This window comes from Passer montanus, unplaced genomic scaffold (genome assembly GCF_014805655.1).
Source record: "Passer montanus isolate IOZ18808 unplaced genomic scaffold, ASM1480565v1 scaffold18, whole genome shotgun sequence".
In the NCBI taxonomy this organism is placed as follows: Eukaryota; Metazoa; Chordata; class Aves; order Passeriformes; family Passeridae; genus Passer; species Passer montanus.
In genome coordinates, this window is record NW_024365381.1 from 1,732,535 (window position 1) to 1,754,865 (window position 22,331).

Consider the following 22,331-nt stretch of genomic DNA (forward strand, 5'->3'; position numbering starts at 1 on the left):
GCATTTAAAACTGCTATGACATATTTTATTCAGTGCAGTAGTAGTTGTAATGACACTACATAAAAACTTTAAAAGTCTGGTTTTCACATATTTCTGAATAGTACTAAAATTATTCCTGAGATCACAAATAAAAAAATTAATTTTAAAAAAAGGTATTTTACCACCTCTTCAAAAAAAAAAAAAAAGAGGTACATTTCTACCATAAGACTATCATCAGTGCAGTAGTAGTTGTAATGACACTACATAAAAACTTTAAAAGTCTGGTTTTCACATATTTCTGAATAGTACTAAAATTATTCCTGAGATCACAAATAAAAAAATTAATTTTAAAAAAAGGTATTTTACCACCTCTTCAAAAAAAAAAAAGAGGTACTTCTCTACCATAAGACTATCAGGGTCTTTCACCTTCTGAGCACTCTAAGTTCCTCAAAAAAAGAGCTACAGAAGAGAAAGCAAAGTAAAAAAGATATGAATTACAAGAATACTTTTATATTGAAAGCATATGGTGATTAGCTTATGATGCATGTAGCTACTATACAATGCTTCCATTTCTCAGCCACCACTTACTGAACTCCTTGAGAAAAGCAGTTACTTGCAAAGCAACAACTTAATTTAAAGCTTTTGTGGATGCTTGCCCAAATTATAGCTTATAAAATAAATTACCATGAAGAGCACTCAGACATGACCGCCTGCTACTTTTAGGGGCAGAAGAATGTCTTCTGTTGATTGTTATAGTGACTATGACTACATATAAGGTGCATGAAATGAGCAAATAAAAGATCTAGAGCTTCTTTCAAGCTGTATTTACCTTGAGCTAATATTAAAAGAGTAATATGAAGTCTGAATAGAATCAAGCTACCAGCCTATTTCCACGACCTTACATCACATGCAATTTGGTATCTGGTAAACCATGTGAGACCTCAATTCTACAGCACCTTGGAGATTTTCTGTGTTACATTTTCGTTAAATCTCTCTATAGATATGAAGTAATTGCACAGAAACTAGTACAATTTTAAAAATATTTCCATTATATTCACCTGCTTTCTCTGTTTTATTGACATTAGTATCTTGTTATGTGAGGCGAAACTCAATGTTTTTAAGTTTAAAGTATTTTCCCCAACAAAAGGCATCCAATAAAAAAGGGATTGTCTTGAAATGTGGAAACTTGATCTTATAAAGTTAAATATATTACTGTTGAATTTGGCAAAGCCCATATTATCTTAGCTGGTGATCTGTTTATAAGAAATTTATTGAGATGGCATGTAAAAATGTACAACATAAAAAGATTCACTGATTCTCTGTATTTGTTTACAGACCAACTTCTAAATAAAATTTCGTAATTCAAACATCAATTACTTTCCATTTTAAGAACAGATTGACAATTGTTAACTTACTTGGAGCACAGGCTAGGTAAAATTCTTCTCAGCCATGTGTAACTTTATGACTGTTTGACTATGGCTGCTGAACAAAACAGATTACCAGCAGCAAAGAAAATTCACTGGTTGCATGTATGTTCTATACTTTGAGCCTAAACCGAAACATTAATGAAACATGTACACTCACTCTCTTCAAAAATTTTGCACAATTACTTCTGAAGTGTGAACTCAGCACTCTTTGGGGGAAAAACCCCAAACTGAAAATCCCAAAACTTCAGGTCCACATTTTTTTTAATAGACTGTCTGGTGGGTCGTTTTTTTTTTCCCCTATCTGCAATAGGGACATCAGATGTAAGCAGCAATGTAAAACTTTTGAGACTGTCTGATGTGATGAACTAAAGAGATGGATCAATATGGTAAGTCTATTCAGCTGCTTCTTCACTAGATAACAAAGAGATGGATCAATATGGTAAGTCTATTCAGCTTCTTCACTAGATAATTAATGAAAGTTACTAGCAAAGTTGTAATTAGGGCAATATTTTTCTTATACTGGTTTGCTAGGAATTAGATGGACACCTAATCAAATTTCATATGGGCTACTGAATAGCCTTAAACACTACTAGTTACCTTTTGATAGATATCCCAGATATGCCACATCAATGAGACAGTTACTTCTCGAAGAGCCAACTTGTCTAAGAGGTGCTGATAAGAAGCAGATGTCCCATTTAATCTAAATAAGTGCAATTTTGCTCACTCAATGGCAAACTCATAGACATGCCAAGAGGAAAAGATGGGAAATAGGAGCTAAACAATCCTGTAGATTCAATAAAAAACACAGCACGGAATATGTTCTTATGGGTGCCAAACTGGCAAGCAATGGGAAGAAAATCAATAATAATAAAAAAAATAATAAAATTAAGACGAATTTACATTTACATTTATTCATTTTCTGCCTCCTGCTCTTGACTTTCTACTATGACATCTTGTTCCACACCAACCTCATTCAAGAGACCTTTCTGGCTGCCCTTTGAGGAACAGGATTCTATATTGCAGTTAAGGGGCCACACTTCAGCTTGCTTTTTAAAAAAACCATATTTGTGAAAGCTTTCAACTTATCTTTAGAAATAGGCTGTTCATAAGCCAAAACTTATTTTAGGGAAAATTACTGAAGTACATGGGAAAGTCTACTTGAGCACTGTACTCCAAAATGAACACAAAATTCCTTCTTTTCAAAGTAAGTAAGTGGAAGCAGGACCCATTAAAATCTCTTAAAAGGTAATTTTTATAAAGACTTGCTGGAAGGTCTTCTATCCTCTTTACACTACAAAAGGTTTTAATTTTAGAGCGAGAGAATATGCAGAAGAGAGAAGACATTTTCTAAGAAACTGTCTGAAGTCTTTTTCAAAGATGCTGACAGAGAACAACCAGAAATAACAGCCTCCAGAATGAGGGAGGCTGCTCAGGTAATTACAGTGTGCTGCTAGGGAGAGGAAGAGAAACTCTGGAACAAGGCTGGGAGTGGCAGACACAGCCAATTCCTTTTCACTGAACTGCACAGAGTGATAATGGGAAGGTCACTGTAACTGAACTCAGAAAAATCTGTTGTTACTAGAAGGTTCATGAATTATCAGTTCTGAACTACAGAAAAACTGCCTGGCCCACTATGACACACATATTTTACAAACACATACCATTTCACATGGCGTAAGAACAAAATGTAACCTTATTTAAAACAGAGTACTTGAAAGAGTGGAACTCCTTTAAAAATATGAATTTGAAAACTTGAAAGGCTATATTCAATTAAGGGGATCCCAATTTTAAGAGATCATTCGAAGTGTCAGACCTTGACATCAAGCAGAAGTAGAGATACATAATAAAACCATGTAAAATTCAAAAAAAACCCTAAAAGAAATACAAGTAATTTAAGACAGACAACAATACATATAAAAATCTGCCACTTAAATTCATATCTGTAGAATTCTAGCAAGAGGTTATCTAATCTACCCCCCCAGCTGTTATTTTAGAAAAGTGTATGTGTGAATCTTTTTATATTCATGATTTAACATATATCAGTAACTCTATTCATATTAGAATGACATGCAAAGATAAGCATTACTTGAAATTTTAAAGCAGCTAGATAGGTAACTCTAGCTCTAAATCTGTTATCTGTTGGGTCCAGACCTTCAGTCACCAGCTTCAGCAGAGGAAAAACCAATAAATGCAAAACAAGGATGCATTTGTTCTAAGCACTGACAGTAAATACTTGATGGTTCACTTCATGAAAAAGTGATGCATACTTTCCATTATTTCACTAAAAACTTATGCCAAAAAACTGCCAGGACCCGTAAGTATGTGATTAATTCCTGGTTTCCTCTTGCTGTGTCTTAGAAAATGATCCAAGAGAATGTGGAAAGCAGCTGTAAACTGAACATTAAAGTATAACCACAAGAAAAATGAAATTCACTTATATATCCAAAGCAGGTCTTGTTGCATTCTTTGCATAGAACTTTATATATATAGTGAAGAAAAATGCTCAAATAATTAATATAGTAAAACCCCATAATGGATAATGCAAACAGTCTATTTTAAAGCATGAATGCACTTCCTGATTATTTTAGAAGTGAAAATATAGTAACCTGAAGAAGAGCATGGTTCCTCACTAGCTCCTCAAGACTTCAGCACTTACTTGCAAAAAAACTCAGCCTTATCCTAATCTGGTTTCATTATGTAACTTTGCATAAAACCCATTAACCACATAGTCCATGTCTAATCAAAATATCTTTTGGAAGTACTGAATGAGACACTGCCCTTTTTGAGAGTATTTTTGAGGAATCCACTAGGTAGCATAATGTCCTGCATACTAAAATTCCATAGCTCAAGATTGAAAGATACTTTTTCTAACACTGGAGGGTGAAAAGACAGGAGAAAATGGTCAGGAGAAAGCAGTTGGAATACACTTTACTTTGATTCAGTTAAAAGGCTTTACCATAGGCAAATTTCAATAGAAAAAAAAGAATTAGTTGAAGACATTAGTTTAAGACAGTGTCCTAAATATCTGAAGATGAACTGATGCTTTCTAAATCAAAACAAAAGATGACAGAGATGTACATATCAGTATATTGAAGAAACTGCATGGCTACTGTCTCACAATTTTCTTTGACATTTATACAATAAGAAGGTAAAGAGCATGAGCACTTTGCAGTACCAGAATTAAGAATCATGGAGGAATGGACCACCACTCCTAGGACACTCCCTAATAGCAGGCTCCCTATCAGAGCAGCAAGCCAAGGGCTGGCTGAGCGCCCAGATAAAGCAATTCCTTCACCTCTAGGTAATCAAGTGTGTGGCTATCATTTAATGCATCTGACTCCAGCTCATTTCCAATAGGATACTGGAAACCCAAACTGATGTTACTGCCACTCTACATCTTGTTCTGAAACTTGTTTTCCAACCAACAAATCACAGAATACTACTGGTCTAGGCCTGACATTATCATGCCAGTATCTTTCCTCTAAAAGTGAATTTACAGTCAAGGTATCAAAATATTAAAACTGTTGACTTCAAATTTTTTTTCAGTGGTAATAAAGTACTGCTTTTAAATTGTCAGATACGAAAATTGACATACCTAACAATGTAAAAGCCCATATACTAGGCCTTACAGTAATGAGCTAAAACAGACACTTACCTCTTTTCCAACTTTACAAATATGTAATATGAATTTATTAATTTAATTGCAGAATTAATCCTTTGCTCATATTGAGTACTTAAAAAAAAAATCAGTAGCAATAACTGAAGACAGATCTTACATTCTTTACAAATGTTAAAGATACTTTCAAAACACATTGCCTTCCAAGAATTTTAAGTAGCTTGGGGTAAAACACTCTAATTACTGATTTTCAGTGAGACTTGGTATTTGAAACACCTTCCAAAACGAAAAATAATTTCAGTGTTTCTGAAAGCCTCATCTACAATTTCTGTTTTCATGCTGTGAAAACAAATCCATTTTCCATGTTATCCTACCAGTAACCAGGGCCTTCACTTGACACCAATCCCTCTGCAAGATCTCCGACAAAAGCAGCAGACTTAAAACAGGAAAGACAAACCCCGTTGCGAACTTCTTAAATTATGCACAAAACATCTAACACAGACCCTGCTGGAAAGACCACTTCAGTAACTTGCATCATTATTGACACATCTCTAGGTATGAGTTTTGTTGGTGAGCCGTCAACAGTGCCCTTCTGACAAACACATACAGAACAGTAGATTGCTTAGACTGAAGTCATGAATTGCCATGATACGTCTCTAAAATAAACAAAACATGTCCATCATGAACTTATTTTTTAAAGACTTCAACCCACAACAACACTTGTGGCCACAATTAAAAAATGAGAATATACTAATAAATTCTGATAAGAAAAGAACTGGTGTTCTTTACTTTCCATACAGAGGCATTCAAAATTCATTTTCTCTCACCCTTCAATTCATTCTCTCTCATACACTAAGTAATGCTACACAGTGAATTCTGAAAAAGCAGCATCATTGAGAAGGCTCACTTTCTTATCTTCACTACCTCAAATATATTTTTTAGGTTGAAGAGTATTACTGACAGAAAACCCAAGCAATTGTACCTTTATGTGCTCCAAAACAGCTGTTGCAACATTTGTATGAAGATCAATGAGCCTCTTCTTTTCCAGAAGTTCTGGAAGAGAGCTGAAGAGATTAAATACAAACTAACCTGCTGATTTTCACTGTTAGTTGAATTGTGCACTGTATACAGTAGGCATTAAAACATTTACAGAATTATAGAACAGTCTGGGTTGGAAAGGACCTTAAAAGGCTATTAAAATCTAAAATCACGGAATAGGGTTGGAACTAAAAATGACAATATAGATGTAATGATTCTCATAACCATACCTGAAGAAGGGGATTGCACTAATTTTTTTTAATGAAAGAATGCAGAGGTTGTGGATTTTGATGGAACAGTGCAAGCAAATCTATGGTGCACTTAGATTACTTGTCTTTGATGAGGAAAGACTCCCGAGACAAACACATTGTGGAAGTTACATATGCAAGCACTGGTTTAGGACACTGCATTTAACTTTATCAGAATTATAAAGCATTTAAACTATATTATAGAGCTGAACAGCCTGCATTTAAAGATATTTATTTCAAAGAATACTAAAAGTACAATAACAAAAGAAATCAGAAATGGTTCACAGATAATTAAACAACAATAATGCACTATTGACTACTTACCTGACAGCTGAAGTTAGCTTAGCTGTATTATCTGAAAGCATACTTATTGCTCCTTCATCCTCCCCTTCAATGCCCTGGGTTTTGAGGAAGGGTTTGAAAAGAGGAACAAAAATAATCATAATAAATACAAATATCACACACGCAGATAAAGTCAGTACATTTAGAATCTATTTTCTCATAATGGTATTAATGCCTGGATTGTGTTTTTCAGTTAGTATGGAAATTATATAATTGCAACACCAATGAACAAGAAATTGAAACTTCTCATGAAATATGGTACTTCTACACCTACTTTTAAAATCATATAATGCCTAAAATTCAGCATGCAATGAAAATTTTTGTCCATGGAATGACAAGGATGGACTAGGCATCTCTACAAGCCCTATTATGCTTTACATAAAACACATACAGGTGATAAAATTTACCATGATACTTTTAAGTCTTTTGACTTCATCTTCTTGGGCTCTGTAAGATTCCAGTTCTTGCTGAACAGACTCGGCCACCTCTGGAAAAGGACTAATGCAATAGTCTGCATTAAGCTCAGTTAAATCAACAAACTGAAATACTAGAACCAGACAATAAAATTTTTTTGGAAATAACAATACACAAATCATGCAGCAGAATCAAATCACTGAAAATAATGACATCTTTATGTAATGTAGGTTTACTTTAAATTTTCTTACTGTGGGTTTAAGTAAACTTTCTAAGACATATTCACTGCTCTTAATAATCTTATGTAATTTTGATAAGAACAATTCTGAGCTCTGTGACAAAAAGCTAACATACAATTAACATGGACAATGAATACTGGCAATGATCATTCCTTATGTGGTGGCTTGACCCTGGTTGCATGCCAGGTGCTCACCAAGTGCCTCCATCACTTCTTTCCTCGGTGAGACAGGGGAGAAAGCAAGGTGGAAAAACCCCCAAAGTCATGGGTCAAGATACGGGTGGTTGAAAAACCAGAAGCTTATGCGTGAAAGCAAAGGAAAATGACAGGCTTTAGTCACTACTTCCCACCAACAGATGATGCCTGGCCATTTCCCAGGAAGCAGGGCCACAGTAGGCAGAACAGTTGCTCCAGAAGAAAAACATTTTAAAAAAATACCATTGAACACTGCACACTTCTTCTCCTTTCTCTTAGCTTTTATTGCTGAACAGTGGAATGGAATGGTACAGTGTGGTATGGAAAGGTATGGAGTATCTCTTTGGTCAGTTTGGGTGAGCCGTCCTGGCTATGTCCCCTCCCAAGATCTTGCCCATCCTCAGCCTGCTGGTGAGGGGGAATGCTGGGAAGACAGCGTTGATGCTGTGGGAGCACTGCCCAGCAGCAGCCAAACACTGGTGTGTTATCAGCACCCTTCCAGCTACCAATGCAAAGCACAGGACTGTGAGGGCTGCTGTGGGGAAATGAACTTCATCTCAGCCAGACCAAATAGACCTTAAAAATAAAGGCCCCCCAAGCTAGAAAATATTTTCAAATAAACTTAAAACAGAACTGCCATATATGAAGAATACTTAGAATTTATATTGACTACATTAATATAAACTGTATACCTTTAATGCTTACCTGCCCTTATGCTTTTGCCAGAATTTATCAGATGCAGTTAAATCGTAGGACTTCTTATTTTTTTTCTTAGGTCTAGCACCTGCTGGAGTACTTTCTGTTCCTGCTGACTCTTCCAAGTTAACTCTATTCAAATGGAAATCCTAAAATAAAGAAGAATCTTATGTAAATATTTGACAGTTTAATTGTTTATTCAGTATTTTATACTCAAAAAATAATTTAGAGAATATGTTCTAAAAAATATTAACACAGCTATTTATTAGAACTTCATAAGAAGGCAGAAAACAGTTAACTAGATAATAACAGCAATGTAAGGACTCCACAATTACTCACAGTTACTGAACTGTGATCAGTTCAATACTAAGGCAATGAATGTTATGCAAAGACATTTGATTAACTATATGCAAGCACTCTTCTGACACTGAACTTTGAACACTGCTTTCTGCAAGAAAAGGAGTTATTTAGCAAGGACTGTACTGTAGTAACTCCCCAAAACTTTGAAGTAGAAAAGTTTCTATGCTGCAGACAAAAAGTGTTTCTCAGTCTGTTCTCTTACATAACTACAACATACGTATGAAAGCTGCCAAGAAGCTGATGACATCAGCAACAGGATTATTCACTATGATGACTTCTCAGCCACACCTTCACAGCTCTTTCCTAACTTTTTGAACACTACTGAAATAGTGAATGCATGATAAAGCAAAACTTTGCAACAAATCTGCTATTTTTCCATATAGTTTTTCTTCTTCCACAGATGCATGAACATAGAAACTACGTTGCTTTGCTAGAGGACACAATGATGCTCATGTTGCCAACTGCTCCCTCCTTCTAGTTCTTTCCCCCACTGGGAAAGACTGCCCTGTATTTTCTGCAGCTTACCTATTCTCTCTGGTTTTCAACAGAGTTCAACAAGTATTCCACTTGCTGACTTTGTCCTAGCTCTTTTCAAGGACATTTAAAACTTCAAAGGTGCTCTTTGCTTGACAAATAATGATAGAGTGAAATCTTCAACTACACAGAAACTGTTATGAACCTTTTAGAATAGATATTTTTTCCCAGAAATAAAACATCACTTTATTATTTTCATTAAAGTATACAGAAATGGATCACTGTGAGTGAAACAGTCAAATAAAATTTTAAAACATTTCTAGTTATCCCTTGGCAGGGACTTAAATACTACAAATGATCCATGCCAGAATAGAAACAGAACCAAGTAGCTACCCAAAGGAAGCATATGCAGTTGATGAACGCAAACCTCATCTTACAAGGTGTTTAATGTTTTAGTAAAAAAATAGTACAGTTCAAGTATACATATTTGATAAAACCTTGAAGAGAAAAAAAAATAATTTGACTGCATATTTAGCTGTAATTTTTAATGGAGATCTGTTTTGGATCATTTTAACTCACCAGTGACCTGCGTTTTCAAGTTAGTTTTGGCATTTACAAGTTTTCCTAAAATAATTCTTATTGATGAGTGTTCTTCCTTTCAACTCCCCATTTTGTCCTTGTAAGGATTTCTAACCATGCCTCCCATTTTTCTGTATCCATTGATGAAAGGTTTTTTATTCATAAATATAAACATGCTTACATGAAGGGATTTCTGAGTAGAAACAGCATGGTTATAATCTCAATGGATGCAGCACTCAACTTTGTGCCTGGGTAGTTCAACACTGCACAGCATTCCTGGATTATTGTAACTAAGACCTTAAACAAAACCCAGTTTGTTTCAAAGTATAGTTTACATAATCAACATCTTGGTAACAATTTAATGGTTACAATTTATGGCCTCTTAAAAGACTACTGCAGTTATTTCATGAAATATCATGCTCAGTATGTGACGAGTTTGGTAAGCTTGCCTTTAGGGTGAATAACTTGATTAGTTTTGAAATTAAACTTTTGTCCCTGTTATGGAACCACAGACCACTTGGTTACAATTTCACGAAAAAATTCCTAATCTGTGCACTTTTAAAATGCAACATTTTACAGGTTGGTCCAGAGAAACTACAGAAGCCTGTTGCAGTAGAGATCCAGTATCTTTGACTAAGTCTCCAAGTGTTATTCCAACACCCACCAGATGTGTAGCACTAGTTGTCCTCAGCTTCCAGTACATCTTTGATCACTCTGCACCTTGATGAACTGAAGTTCTATCCCAACTCATGCTTGAGGCTACTCAACACTACTTTAAAAAGAAACCTGTAGAAATTCACTACTGCTACCTGCAAGTCTCTAGCCAGCTCAACACTGGGGAAAACTCGGTGCAAACTGTGTTTTTTTCAGACATGCCTTTCCTAAAGAAACTAAGCCAAAAATTGTTATTTGCAGAAAGCACCCTTAAGTTTAAGAGGATAGGACTTGTGATAATGAATTCATTACATAAAATAAAATTTACATGTGCCCTAAACCATTACATTAGTGCTGAAATTTTTCGTTGTAGCAACACAAGTTTCTGGACACCATGGATGACTATACAGTTCACCATCAACTTTGCATATCAACACATGTGCATGTGTGTATTTAATGTATGTCTCTATCAGTCCCAATAATAAATCCAAAATAATTCTCAAAGATAGATATTGAAATTATTTTCACAAATAACTCTCAGCACATAAAAAGCTTCCAGATACTAATTACTCTTACTTTTTAAAAAAAATTATTTACTCCACACCTATACATAAAATGCACAAATCTGAGGTAAACAGAATGAGCTATCATTCATGTACATTTCAACTACTGGTCTTATAAAATAAATTTGAGGAAATAAAGACAGTTTAAGGTTACCTAAATTAAAAAAAATTTAAAAAAATCTGTTATAGATTCCTTACAGTAGGACTGTATACCACTCTGCACTGAACACCTACACCACCTTGTGGAGAAAAACAGGAAAAAGTATTTTTAGAAGTTCAAACTAAAACCAAACTGGTTTAAAAACACATAAAAAGCATTTATTTTTTCAAAACTGAATTGCACTTAATGGAGTCTGGATATTACATAACACAAAGATCATGAGCTACTGAAGAAAAAGCCAGGATTGCTGAATTAGCAATCTTCTGATGATACCAAGATTTCAACTTCTTAAATATTTTAGAAATTATTGCTAAATAAACCTTCTAGAGAAAATCTTCAAAGTTGTTCTTTATTAAAACAATTTCCAAATAAAACAGACAAAACAGATTTTGGATTAAGAGAGAATCTGATAATAAGTTTTAACAACAAACTGAGTGAAAAAATAGTTTTGGTAACAAAATCAGATTTATCCTTACCAGAACATCATGCACTAAAGCTTGGTATGTCCAAGTATGATGTAGAGGAGTTGCTAAATCTATGTTTCTGTCAACAAGGACTAATAAGGGCCTTTGGAAGCTGAAAAGATGACACTGTGTTAGTACTTCTTTAAACATGGTTAAAGCACCTCAGTAACATCCTGAGTGATATCAGCTACTTTATCTATCTATTTCAAAATAAAAGCAAAACTGCCAGCTGCTGAGCTCCTTCAGCCTTCCTGAAAATGATCACTATGATAAACTCCATGAATCAAATTGCAGTAATGATAAAAGATAATTTTACACTAAGTGAAATGACCAATATATAAATATTGAGCAGAAGTCGAAACACTGAACATCAATTAACTTTTTCGATATTAACTAATACATCTTTGTGTGGATACACATTTGAGTTCCAAAAAACTGTTTCAGTGGGTAATATCTGACTTTAACCCCCATTATGATCCTCAAATATAAAATCTCACTTCCAAGGGTTTCTAATTTCATTTTTCTCTTTGCTTGTATATAAATAAATATGAACATACAAAAATAAATTATGAACTTCTGAGATGCACTGTGATAATTCCATCAATATCCAATTTTGTGGTAAAAAATGCTCTCAGGCCTAACTACTTTGGGCTACGGTTATGTGAAAAATTTATAGTGAAGATAGGAAGACTGTGAGCTGACAGAACATTATAACAATCATGGCTCTTAAGCACATTATCCCACAAACACACAGTTGAAGTGCATTTGAACAGAGAAAAGGCATTTAAATTCCATGCTCTGGATTTCCTTGCAGTAATTATATTCATTTAAATATATAATCTCAAGAGCCTTACTCACCTGATTCTGAAAAACTAAACTAAACATCTGAAGCCATTCAACTGGTTAAAGTTTCCTATGTTTCCTTTACCTTGCATTTTAATTTTGAGTGCAATGATGCTACACTATCAGGAAAACAAGTCACGCCTCTGAAGGAAAAGCAGTGCTTACAATCCAGTTCCCATGAAAATTAAGAAATTGGTATTTCACAACTATTCTCTCTCCTTTCAAGCTCAATCCTTTAGCCAACGTTGATGTTTTTGTGCCTTTATCCCAGCTCTGATTTTAATTTTAGATAAAAGTATGATGACTGTTTTATACCCAGTTAGCAGATTTAAGTTTCCTTCAGCAATGGTCTTGCCAATACATGTCCTCCTATCCATGTACAGTACAAGCTCTCATAACACACCTTCCTAAGGCAGCCTATGGAGTATTCAGCTAACTGGGGGCAACAGTGTACAGGGATGCTACCGAGAACCCTTACCAGATGCTCATAAGGATCCACAAAGGATTCAAATGGTCATGACTTAACAGACCTTAATTATCCAGGTGGCAGTCCTCAAGCAGTGTCCTCTGATCAAGACAGGGATCAGCTGGGAAACACTTGCTTTTGATATAACTAAACTGGTAGCAGTGTTCACAAGCAAGAAAATGGGTATGTCTTTCTTTTTAAGGACTTCAGAGCTACGCTCAGACATCCAGCTGCATTTCATAGCCTTGTAAACAGAGCGTATTTGCAGAAGTTTGGCTCTTGCTGGGTTTAGAGGCTGAACAAAATTAACTGGTTCATAATTTCTGACTTACTGTCCTAGGACCATACTCTTAATAGTTATAGAGGTTTTTAAATGGGTTATACTGTGGGATTGAAAAACTCCCTTGAAAGTATGTAAACTCTTTTAATATAGAATTTGAACCCAATTCTTGTAAATACAGTTTTCAATACAGTGGTGACTTACCCAGACAACTGAAAGATGAAAAATAAAATGACTAACACAATACCTGAATTGGCCAGCTCCAAGTGTATCACCTGTAAAAAGACTGTTTCTGGCATCTCTTAGATTCTCTCTGAGCTTCTTATCCAGTTTCTGAAAAAGAAAACCACTTTTAACAAACCAATTGTTTCCTAACCTCTTTACACAATCAACATTAAAAGACTGATTGTGCTGGGTTTTTTTTGTAGCTTAGAAAGTCTTAAATGCAGGAAGACTAGGCCCAGTGTACATGGGAAATAAAGAAATCTCACATCTATTTTGCCCCTCTAGCATTTATATCTATGTCCAGGACTACACTGAAGATGTTTCCTTTATGTCCACTTATCTCGTCCCAGACAATTAGCACCCATTCCCTAAACATGCAAGTAGAAAATACCAGTAGGAAGCATCAAGAGGGAACCACAGCAGAAGCAGCAAATTTGGCTGGCAGACAATGCCACACAACTGTTTCATAAAAGTGAGATTATCCTCAATATGAGTGCATGCACACTGCATGCTTAGGTTTAAATCAGTATTACCATTTCACTGACAAAGAAGATGTGAAGGAGATGGAAGAAATGAACCACAGTGACTCCTAATGAAGACAGTTCTGTAGAGATTAATTGTGTTAATTGTGATTTAGTTTGGTCATTTCATCCCTATTTGATGATCAAGTTAAATTTGTCAGTTTAATTTGCTATACTAAAAATGTCTTGTACTTGCAGGGTTTCCCTGTAAGCTAGATAAAAATTTCTTACTGATACACAGAGGAACACAGGCCTGACAGACACTTTTTAAACTGTGTAGATGCAGCTTAATTATAATGCCTATTAGAAAATCTTGATAAACTCTAGATTAGGAATAATTATTTATATTTTCATTATCTGATTCCCTAACACTACAGTTTTTACAGAAGTTCTGTGGAACTGAAATCCGAAAGGAAAGTGGATGTATCTCTTTTCCAGTTTTATTTCCTTCGTAAGGAAAATTCGGATACAATGACACTACATCTCTGTCTAGTACTGAGAAAAGTGAAAGTGATGTTTGGAAAGTTGTAAAGCAATGATAGATGTTTAGAAAAACAGTTCTTACCACTGCCACCATTTCAGCTGCAGTTCCTCTTGAACATCTGATTATAGGTATAGCGCCTAATAAAAGATACATTGACTTCTACGTGCATTGTCATTTTCAGATTCTTTATTACATTACTTTTAATAAAAAACTTTAATTCACATTCTGAGATTAAATACAAACTTACATTAAACTTTTCTCTTGCAGTCTTTGTCTATGAAATGAAAAATACTATATAAAAATATTAAATAAAGTTTTACAGAAGTGAATACCCCATATGACAATTTATGAGAAATAGAGTATGTATTAGAAAGAAAGCTCATCCACTGTTGGAGGGGACAAACTATCTCATACAGACTCATTAGAAGTTATTTTCAAAAGCTTAGAAGTCCCTTGAACACAACAGTAGTTATTGTATTACTGTAAGTATTATCCACCACAATATATCTGTTACACAGCTTACTGTTTTGTCCAGGACTATCTATCTATGGTAATGCTATTTTCAAAAGCACATTTTCCATTGGCTTTCCAGTTTCAAAATATTTAGTTACTGTTTCTCACTTATCTATACAAATATGAAAATTCCAAAACCACAGATTTTAAGTGACTGACAAAAAGACATTAATTTGTATCACACTAACACTTGAAAGAATTGAATATGTCCAAGGGAATCTCTCTTGAACAGCCTGCCCCATGGCAATCCCCAGCTCCCCTGGTAGGAAAGCTATCTCAGATGGACCAGTTTCAGTTACAACTTAAGTTAAATGTCATCACTATGAAAAATGTATCAGCTAAGTATGAAGGAAACTCACAATAAAATAAGTAAACTTAATATATCTTCCTATTCCTTTAGAAAGTTATTTTACTTAGATTTTTGCAGGGTATGTGTGAGGAATTTTTTTCTTCTATTTCTGTGGTTTTGTTAGAACAGTGCATCCAAACCTTTGCATTTCAGTATTCTCCTCCCACTGCTACTGAAGACTAAGACAACTCCCATGAAAACCAACCTTTATTGTACTTCGCAGTGATATAAAGCAATAACTTGAGCAAGGTAATTATCTCACCCTATGAAGTATTGAGATTTTGGTTAAAGATCTAATTCTGCTTTTGATTTTCTATATGAAATCAATAGACTTCTAGTTATCTCACTGAATATGGAAAATATGCTAGAATTTGGAAACTTACCCAGTGTAACAAAAAAACAGAAGAGACTATCAACAATAGTGTCCATTATAGTTTCCATTTCTGTGTCTGTTATGTCTGGTCGGTTAATGGCTAAAAGTGTGGAAAAAAGAATAGGGTTAAATAAGTTTATGCCATTTTAATAGTGAGAGAGCAATCCTCATCTTATCTGATGGCTGTTAGTAGTCAACAGCTTTTGTTGCAGAAGAGATTACATCCTGAAATGCTCCTCTCACCATAACTGTTAGTTTCCACCCCCTTTTTTTTCTCAGAAAAAAAAAGGCAGAACTTAATTATTGCTTACTGTATAAGGTCTATACAATATTTTCAATAATTCAATATACAATAATTTCAAAATCCCTCTCATTGCACAGGTATCTTTTGGATTGTTAGTACTGCATAAACAAAAACCTACTAAGAAACATATACAAGAGAAATGGCCATCCACTTGGTTAACATTTTTCAGGACTAAAATCCTCAAGAATTACCTATATAAAATAATTAATTATAGAATGCAGTTATCTATATTTAAAATTTCTAAATCCCACCCCTTGTATGGAGATTCCTTTTCTTTCTCATACATTTACCATCAGTCTCTAAACTAGGGGTAATTCCCAAGTTATAAAACATTTTACTTTACAGTTAAGAGATATTTCCTTCCCACATTTAGGTCAGAACAGAAGACATGCAGCAACATTTCTGTTAAGTAACTAACCCTGACAAGAATATAATAGCCAACGGGAAACATCAAACCAAATCTTATCACAGATCACAAGTCAAGTGCTACCTCAGGATTCATGCCATAAACCCTATCCTTCTTTGTTTTACTTTACCTTTAATTTCTCACATAATTACCTGTCTTATCGTCTTTCCTTAAAAAATGAATTTCACAGCTCTAAATATTAATAAGCCTCCCATCCTAAATTTATCTATGGACAGCCATAACCATTCTCTAACTAATGGTGCTTTTTTTCCCCCAGCTTTTCTCCTGTAAGAACTTTAGCGACATGGATTATATTTCAGCAATTACACTTAGTAAGCTAAAGTTTTGACTAGGCTGACAGCAGCAATAGAAGTTTCAAATTTCTGAAATATCAGCACAAGAAAGGCAGACCATTCCCAATATCTGTATTTTCCTATAAAGATAAAGAAGAAATTCACTGGGGCTATCATTCTGTAGTTATCTCCAACTAATGGTCTCCTAGTTTGCAGGGGGGAAAAAACCTCATTTTTACTCTCTTGCCTTTTCTGATTTTAAAAGTTATTTCCCATCCTGTTAAAATGTTTAAAGTACTCATTTCTAATGTTCCAGTAATCTGCATACTGTCAGTGCCTTCCAATTTTGTCTACCATGCACATTTTAAGGGCACATTCCTTTTCTTGTACCATAGCAACCAACACAGATACTTAATTTTCCTGCTCCTTAGATCAACCTTTGAGAAACTTCATTAAGAATTTTTTGGTAAAATGTTCTACCATGTTTTCTATAAGTTTCTCTCTCTCCACTCTAACAAGCTTATGGGGAATGCATCTATTACAGAAAAGTAAGCATAGGTCTCCTACATTTTCCTGTTGTACTACAAAATTCAACCAAATTGTAAAGAATGGTAAAGAAGCATTCAAATAGCATGAAAGAGGATGTCTCAAATATCAATTTTATACCAATACTACTCATTTACTCTTCCTTGTACACTTGTCCCTCAGAGGGAGCCTGAGGGATTAACTACTTAGTCCTCCTTTTCAAAGATTAGTTAAACCCATGTAATTTCTGTATCTAAACCAATTCAAAGAGCTTCCCAGTCATAAAAATAGCATAATATTTACAAGTAATCTCATATTTCACTATTTTTAAAGTTAGAAAGTGCTCCTAATATCTGATCAGAAATGTCCTTGTTGCATTTAAACTCATCACTTCTTGTCCATTACTAAACAGAGATAATGTATTGTTTCCTTTCTGTGTAGGTAAGTCTTTCACATAATTGAAGGATTTTATATTGCCTATTTGTCCTGACATTACCTCTCTGTAAAAGCAGTCACACAGCCAAGGAATCAGAAAACTGAAAATTGACCTTTTTTGTGATATTTGGTCTTAGTTCACCCATTCAGATACCTTTGTGGTCATACACAGCAGTGCTGCTGCAAGAATAGCAGACGTCTTTAAGCACCCTCAGATTTACACTGACTTTGGTAGATTATGAAGCTGGCAGTCTCCTGCTAGGGTTACTCTCCACAGGCAAAAAAGCCCACTTCTTCCTCACCTCTGCACTCCTACTGCCTGTCCATGTCAGATCTAGAACTCACACAAGGAGACAGATCAGCTACTGAGCTCTAATGGAAACTCATCACTCTCCGTGGGAGGTCAGATTTCAGTTCCATGAGCTTTTGGAAACAGCCCACTTCTACACTGGTTTAAACATGTTGGCAAATTTCAGCAGCCCAAGACAGGAAAACAAGCCAGAGAGAAACTGATGGGTGTGAAACATTTTCAGTAATTTTAATTCAAATTCCTTGTTAGCATAAGGAATCTTATGATGGTCAATTAAGTATCTATATACACAGGAACACATCACAAAACAATTAGTATTAAAACTCTTTAACATCCGCTTTTAGTGAAGAAAATTAAATCTGCTTTTCAAACAAAAAGGCCCTTCATTCTGCCAATGGAATCAATCCCCAGTGTGAGACACCCAGTGTGTGACACACATCTCAGTTATTAGGGATCCAGGCTTAAAGAAAGGTACTGACTTAAGATATTGGGCAAGAAATCTCACTGCTAAGTATTAGACATACAGAGACTTCTCATCTCTATCTGGTCACTAAGGAGTATTCTGCCACCAGGAATTAGCTGTGTGACTTTGTAACTACACTAAAGCAATGAGGAGCTGCTGCAAAAATGGGACTATATTGACTTCTGCTTTTTCCCTTTCATTGTGTTTGTACATCACACAAATGAGTTGGTATTTTCTAAGGAATGAGTCAATTAAACACACCCTGCAGCTCTGAAATTACTGGTTCTGATGTAAAAAGAGAGGAAGAGTAAAACTACAGCAGAAGCAGCCAGAGTAAGGGGCAGGAGTGGTGGGGTGGTAGCTCTCTGTACATTCAGCACACTGAACGGGTCAGAGGTGTACATAAAATCAGAACAACGGAGGAAGGAAAATCACGTGGACAATTATGACAACTAGTATGTACATTGACTTGAGCTGCAATAGCACCAAGGTAACTGACCTAAGGCTTCCACTTGCTTTTCCTGCTAGGTTCCAAACCAAGTTGAACAGAAGTCTCAAGAAAAAAAAAAAGAGTTCCAGGAGGCTGACTTCACTTGCAACTCTGAAACTTTTTGAAGAAGCTGACATGCTTGGCTCACATGCTTGCAGAAGCAATCACTATTGCTTATTGTCTAGAATGCCCTTTCCTACCCACAGTGACTGTCTACCTGAGAAAACAATATGTAATTTTTCCAATATTATTTGTTGCATAAAAAGTGTTATTATCCATAAATGTCTATACCACAGTTTCACTTTGTTATTTAAAAATATGTATTTATTTTTCAGTATCACAATCACCATATAATAAAAGATGCTGAAATGAATATCTAAGAACTGCTTCTTTCATGATTTTACATATCTAACAGATTACCCTGAATTCTGAGCAGATCAAAGCAAAATAAGTTAATTGCTGGTTATTAGCTACAACTTCAAAAGTAAATTTCAACTTCAGACATTCCTGTATAATTTTTATATAAATTCTACTTACCACGGTATGAAACAAGTTCTTTGTTTTGGTTACACAATACAAACATATCATCTTCTAAAGTAATAAAATTAAGATATTGATCAAACACCTAGAAAACAAGGAATAATGGTCAGAAAAATCCAGAGTGAGCATAAAAAACCTGTATGTGATTTACTGCTACATTTTACAGAAGTAGCTATTAAAAAAAAAAAGCAAGATAAAATTTAGAATTTAAAAGCCTGTTCAAGGGTTGAATAATTAACTCAAAATATTAGAGCACTGGAAAGTGCCAGAACTGTCCAATTTCAACTGTTTCTGTGCACAAAGTTTCAGCAGCCAAGTATCACTGAAAAAACACATGTGGAAGATATTTCAATACTATAGGTTCACTTTTTATGCATATGAAGGACTACAACATAATCAGCACTCAGCTTTCAGGCAGGAGAGAGGAAAGAGAGCAATATCTTAACAGTAAGACATGACAGCTCATTAATTTTCACTTTTCTGTAACACACCTGTGCATTCAGGAAAAAAATTAAACTCCTCTATAGCATAAACTATTAATGAGACACCAAAACTGAAAAACAGATTTAAGATAGTTTACAGTGCTATACCAATTCCAGCTGCTGATGACCTAGGGCTTAAACAATACTAGCAGTGTTCACTTTATTTCACAATGGGTTCTTTCTCTCAAGCCAGTACTAACTGGAGTGAGAAAAAGTGAATGCATTGAAGTGTGTTACTTAGTAATTTACAGGTTTTGGTACAGCCATTCAACAAAAATTAAAGTAAATCCCTAACACATGGTACAGGAGAGTACTCAGTAAAAGCGTGTACATACGAAATATTATTTCAAATGAGAATTGCTCTCCTACTGCTCTTCTTGTGCATTTTGGAGATAACACAGAAACATAAATGCACTGAAAGCACTCATTCAGCTGATGTGATCGGGAATCCTCTGAAACCACTGCATTTCCCCTCTTATCATTTAGCCCAAAAGTCTTGTAACACTTTGCCTTTTGACAGCTGAAGTATGGTACTAAGCTCTATTACTGGGATGACTGCAGGTTCTGTTTTTTCCCCAGGATGCCTGAAAATAAGAATGAAGTGACAACTTTAATGGTGCTGATATAAGGGACTGCAGGACTTTCTTACCTTAGCCACTTGAGTTACTGCATTAGCACCTATAGCAGCATTTGCAATATCTTCCAGTTTACTTCTTGAAATGGCAGAAATGAAATTTAAATAGTAAGACTCATAAAGCTGGTTTCGAAGATCCTAAAAGAAAAGAAAATTTTCCTGAATAAGTACTAATAGATTCCTGAGTAATTAAAAGAAGAAATTATGCTTTTACTATGTAATGTTACAGTTATCCACAATCAAACTAAACCATCGGAAGTGCTTAGCTGCCTATTCATACAGCTCTGCACAGTGTTTTGATACATATCCAGATATAAAAAAACTACCACAGAACTGCAAAAAAACAGGAAATGACATTTAAGCTAGAAGGCAGCAATTACTATTCCACACCTTACTGCTGATGAAAAATACCCTTTGCTCTTCTCCTTACTTTGGCAAAGATGTCAACCTTCCGTTCATCTCCTTACTAGAAATGTGAAAAATTGAGGTTAGCCTAATCCAGTCCTCCCAAAACAGTATCAAATGGTGCAGGTGGCTCAGGACAGTGCCCAGTCAGTTTTTGAACCTCTCCAAGGATGGAGACTCCACAAACTCTCCAGGCAATCTCTTCCAGTGTTTGGCCACCCTCATTAAAACAACTTTTTCTAATGTTAAATGGAATATTTGTACCCACTGCCTCTTGTCTTTTCACTCCCCAAACTCTCTCTGAAACATACCAGATATATTTACCCCTCTGCTTGCTGGGAAATTGATGTTTTGCAGAATAATATTTTTCTGACAAATATGTGTGCTAGTAGTTACAGTCACATTCTGGTGAATGCAGGATTACTTCACACACCTTGTTGTGTGGGCTCTTTTAAAACATTACAAATGCAAGTTACCTGGCACATTCTGTCAATATTTTCTTCTGTTGGCATTACAAAGTAAATAGCTGGAACATCTGGAATAGCATCCCGATCTGAATGCAAAAGCCTGACAGGAAGAAAAAAGACATCTCCAATATGTTTTTTTCTCTGATATGTATAAATTTTAAAAAGTTACAAGAAATTATTTATTTGTACAGACAAATGAATTTTCCTACAATTTCCTTCTATATTTAGCTGGAGTTTTAACAAGAAAAGAAATCACATTCGTGTATTTTTTGGCTGAATATATTAATAGATGTGTTCAAAGTTTATTCAAAGTTGAGAAAAGTCTTTACAAATGTTCAAAAATAGATTATTCATTCAGAGGAAGCTAAAATACTGCATCCATGAAGTTCATATGTGAAGTGTTGATATGGTAATAAATCACTGTATTTAATTCTATTAAACTTGCCTTTCCTGCTTGAAGACAAGGTGCTTACATGTTTTTCTCATGTTTCTGCTGATGTGTACGTGTTAAACTTTCCATTTCTAGCCTGTACTTAGCAAAAGTTAATAAACTTGGAAAAAACCACACATATGTTCAAAGTTTCTTCATGACTATTACCACAGTTAAGGAATGACAACGAACTAGGTAGATGTAATCTGGTGAAAAAAACATGAGAAACCTCTTAAAATAATATCTAAAGATTTCACATGTTTGACAGCAGACAAGTAAAATCTATGTGTAAAAAGATAAGCAAATAACATGCTCAGTCCCATGAAACAATTGTGCCAATATAATTCTAACATATATGATTGCGAAAGGATTTGTAGAGACAAATACCAGAATAATATCTACTGAATAATTTTTATTTTTTAACAAGGGCCTCTTGTTTTGAGCAAGAAATCCTAGTGAACAGTGTTTGGAACAATCTCTCTACTCCCTGATTCTGCATAATGGCATCTGATTTAGGAACAAGTCAGTTTATAATCTTTATTCTAGCAGTTATTTATTCAATGTTTTTTCACTGATTTGTTAATTTGTTAATTATTTTGGGAAATATTAAATAATGTTCTTTTTAGAAAATAATTCCCAATTTTCA

General features: G+C 34.8%; 1 protein-coding gene across 1 annotated transcript in view; it reads right to left on the bottom strand.

The window, feature by feature from the left end:
* Positions 1-22,331, bottom strand: part of SCFD1 (sec1 family domain containing 1) — a 45,528-nt gene that overhangs the window by 22,317 nt on the left and 880 nt on the right. The window contains exons 3-13 of the mRNA XM_039705342.1: positions 21,265-21,355; positions 20,399-20,521; positions 19,265-19,352; positions 15,512-15,601; positions 14,348-14,403; positions 13,284-13,369; positions 11,460-11,559; positions 8,203-8,342; positions 7,058-7,148; positions 6,633-6,706; positions 6,005-6,086 (exon numbers count right to left, since the gene is read on the bottom strand). Of these exons, the coding sequence (XP_039561276.1) occupies positions 6,005-6,086; positions 6,633-6,706; positions 7,058-7,148; positions 8,203-8,342; positions 11,460-11,559; positions 13,284-13,369; positions 14,348-14,403; positions 15,512-15,601; positions 19,265-19,352; positions 20,399-20,521; positions 21,265-21,355 (1,021 nt within the window). The remainder of the gene's footprint in view (positions 1-6,004; positions 6,087-6,632; positions 6,707-7,057; positions 7,149-8,202; positions 8,343-11,459; positions 11,560-13,283; positions 13,370-14,347; positions 14,404-15,511; positions 15,602-19,264; positions 19,353-20,398; positions 20,522-21,264; positions 21,356-22,331) is intronic.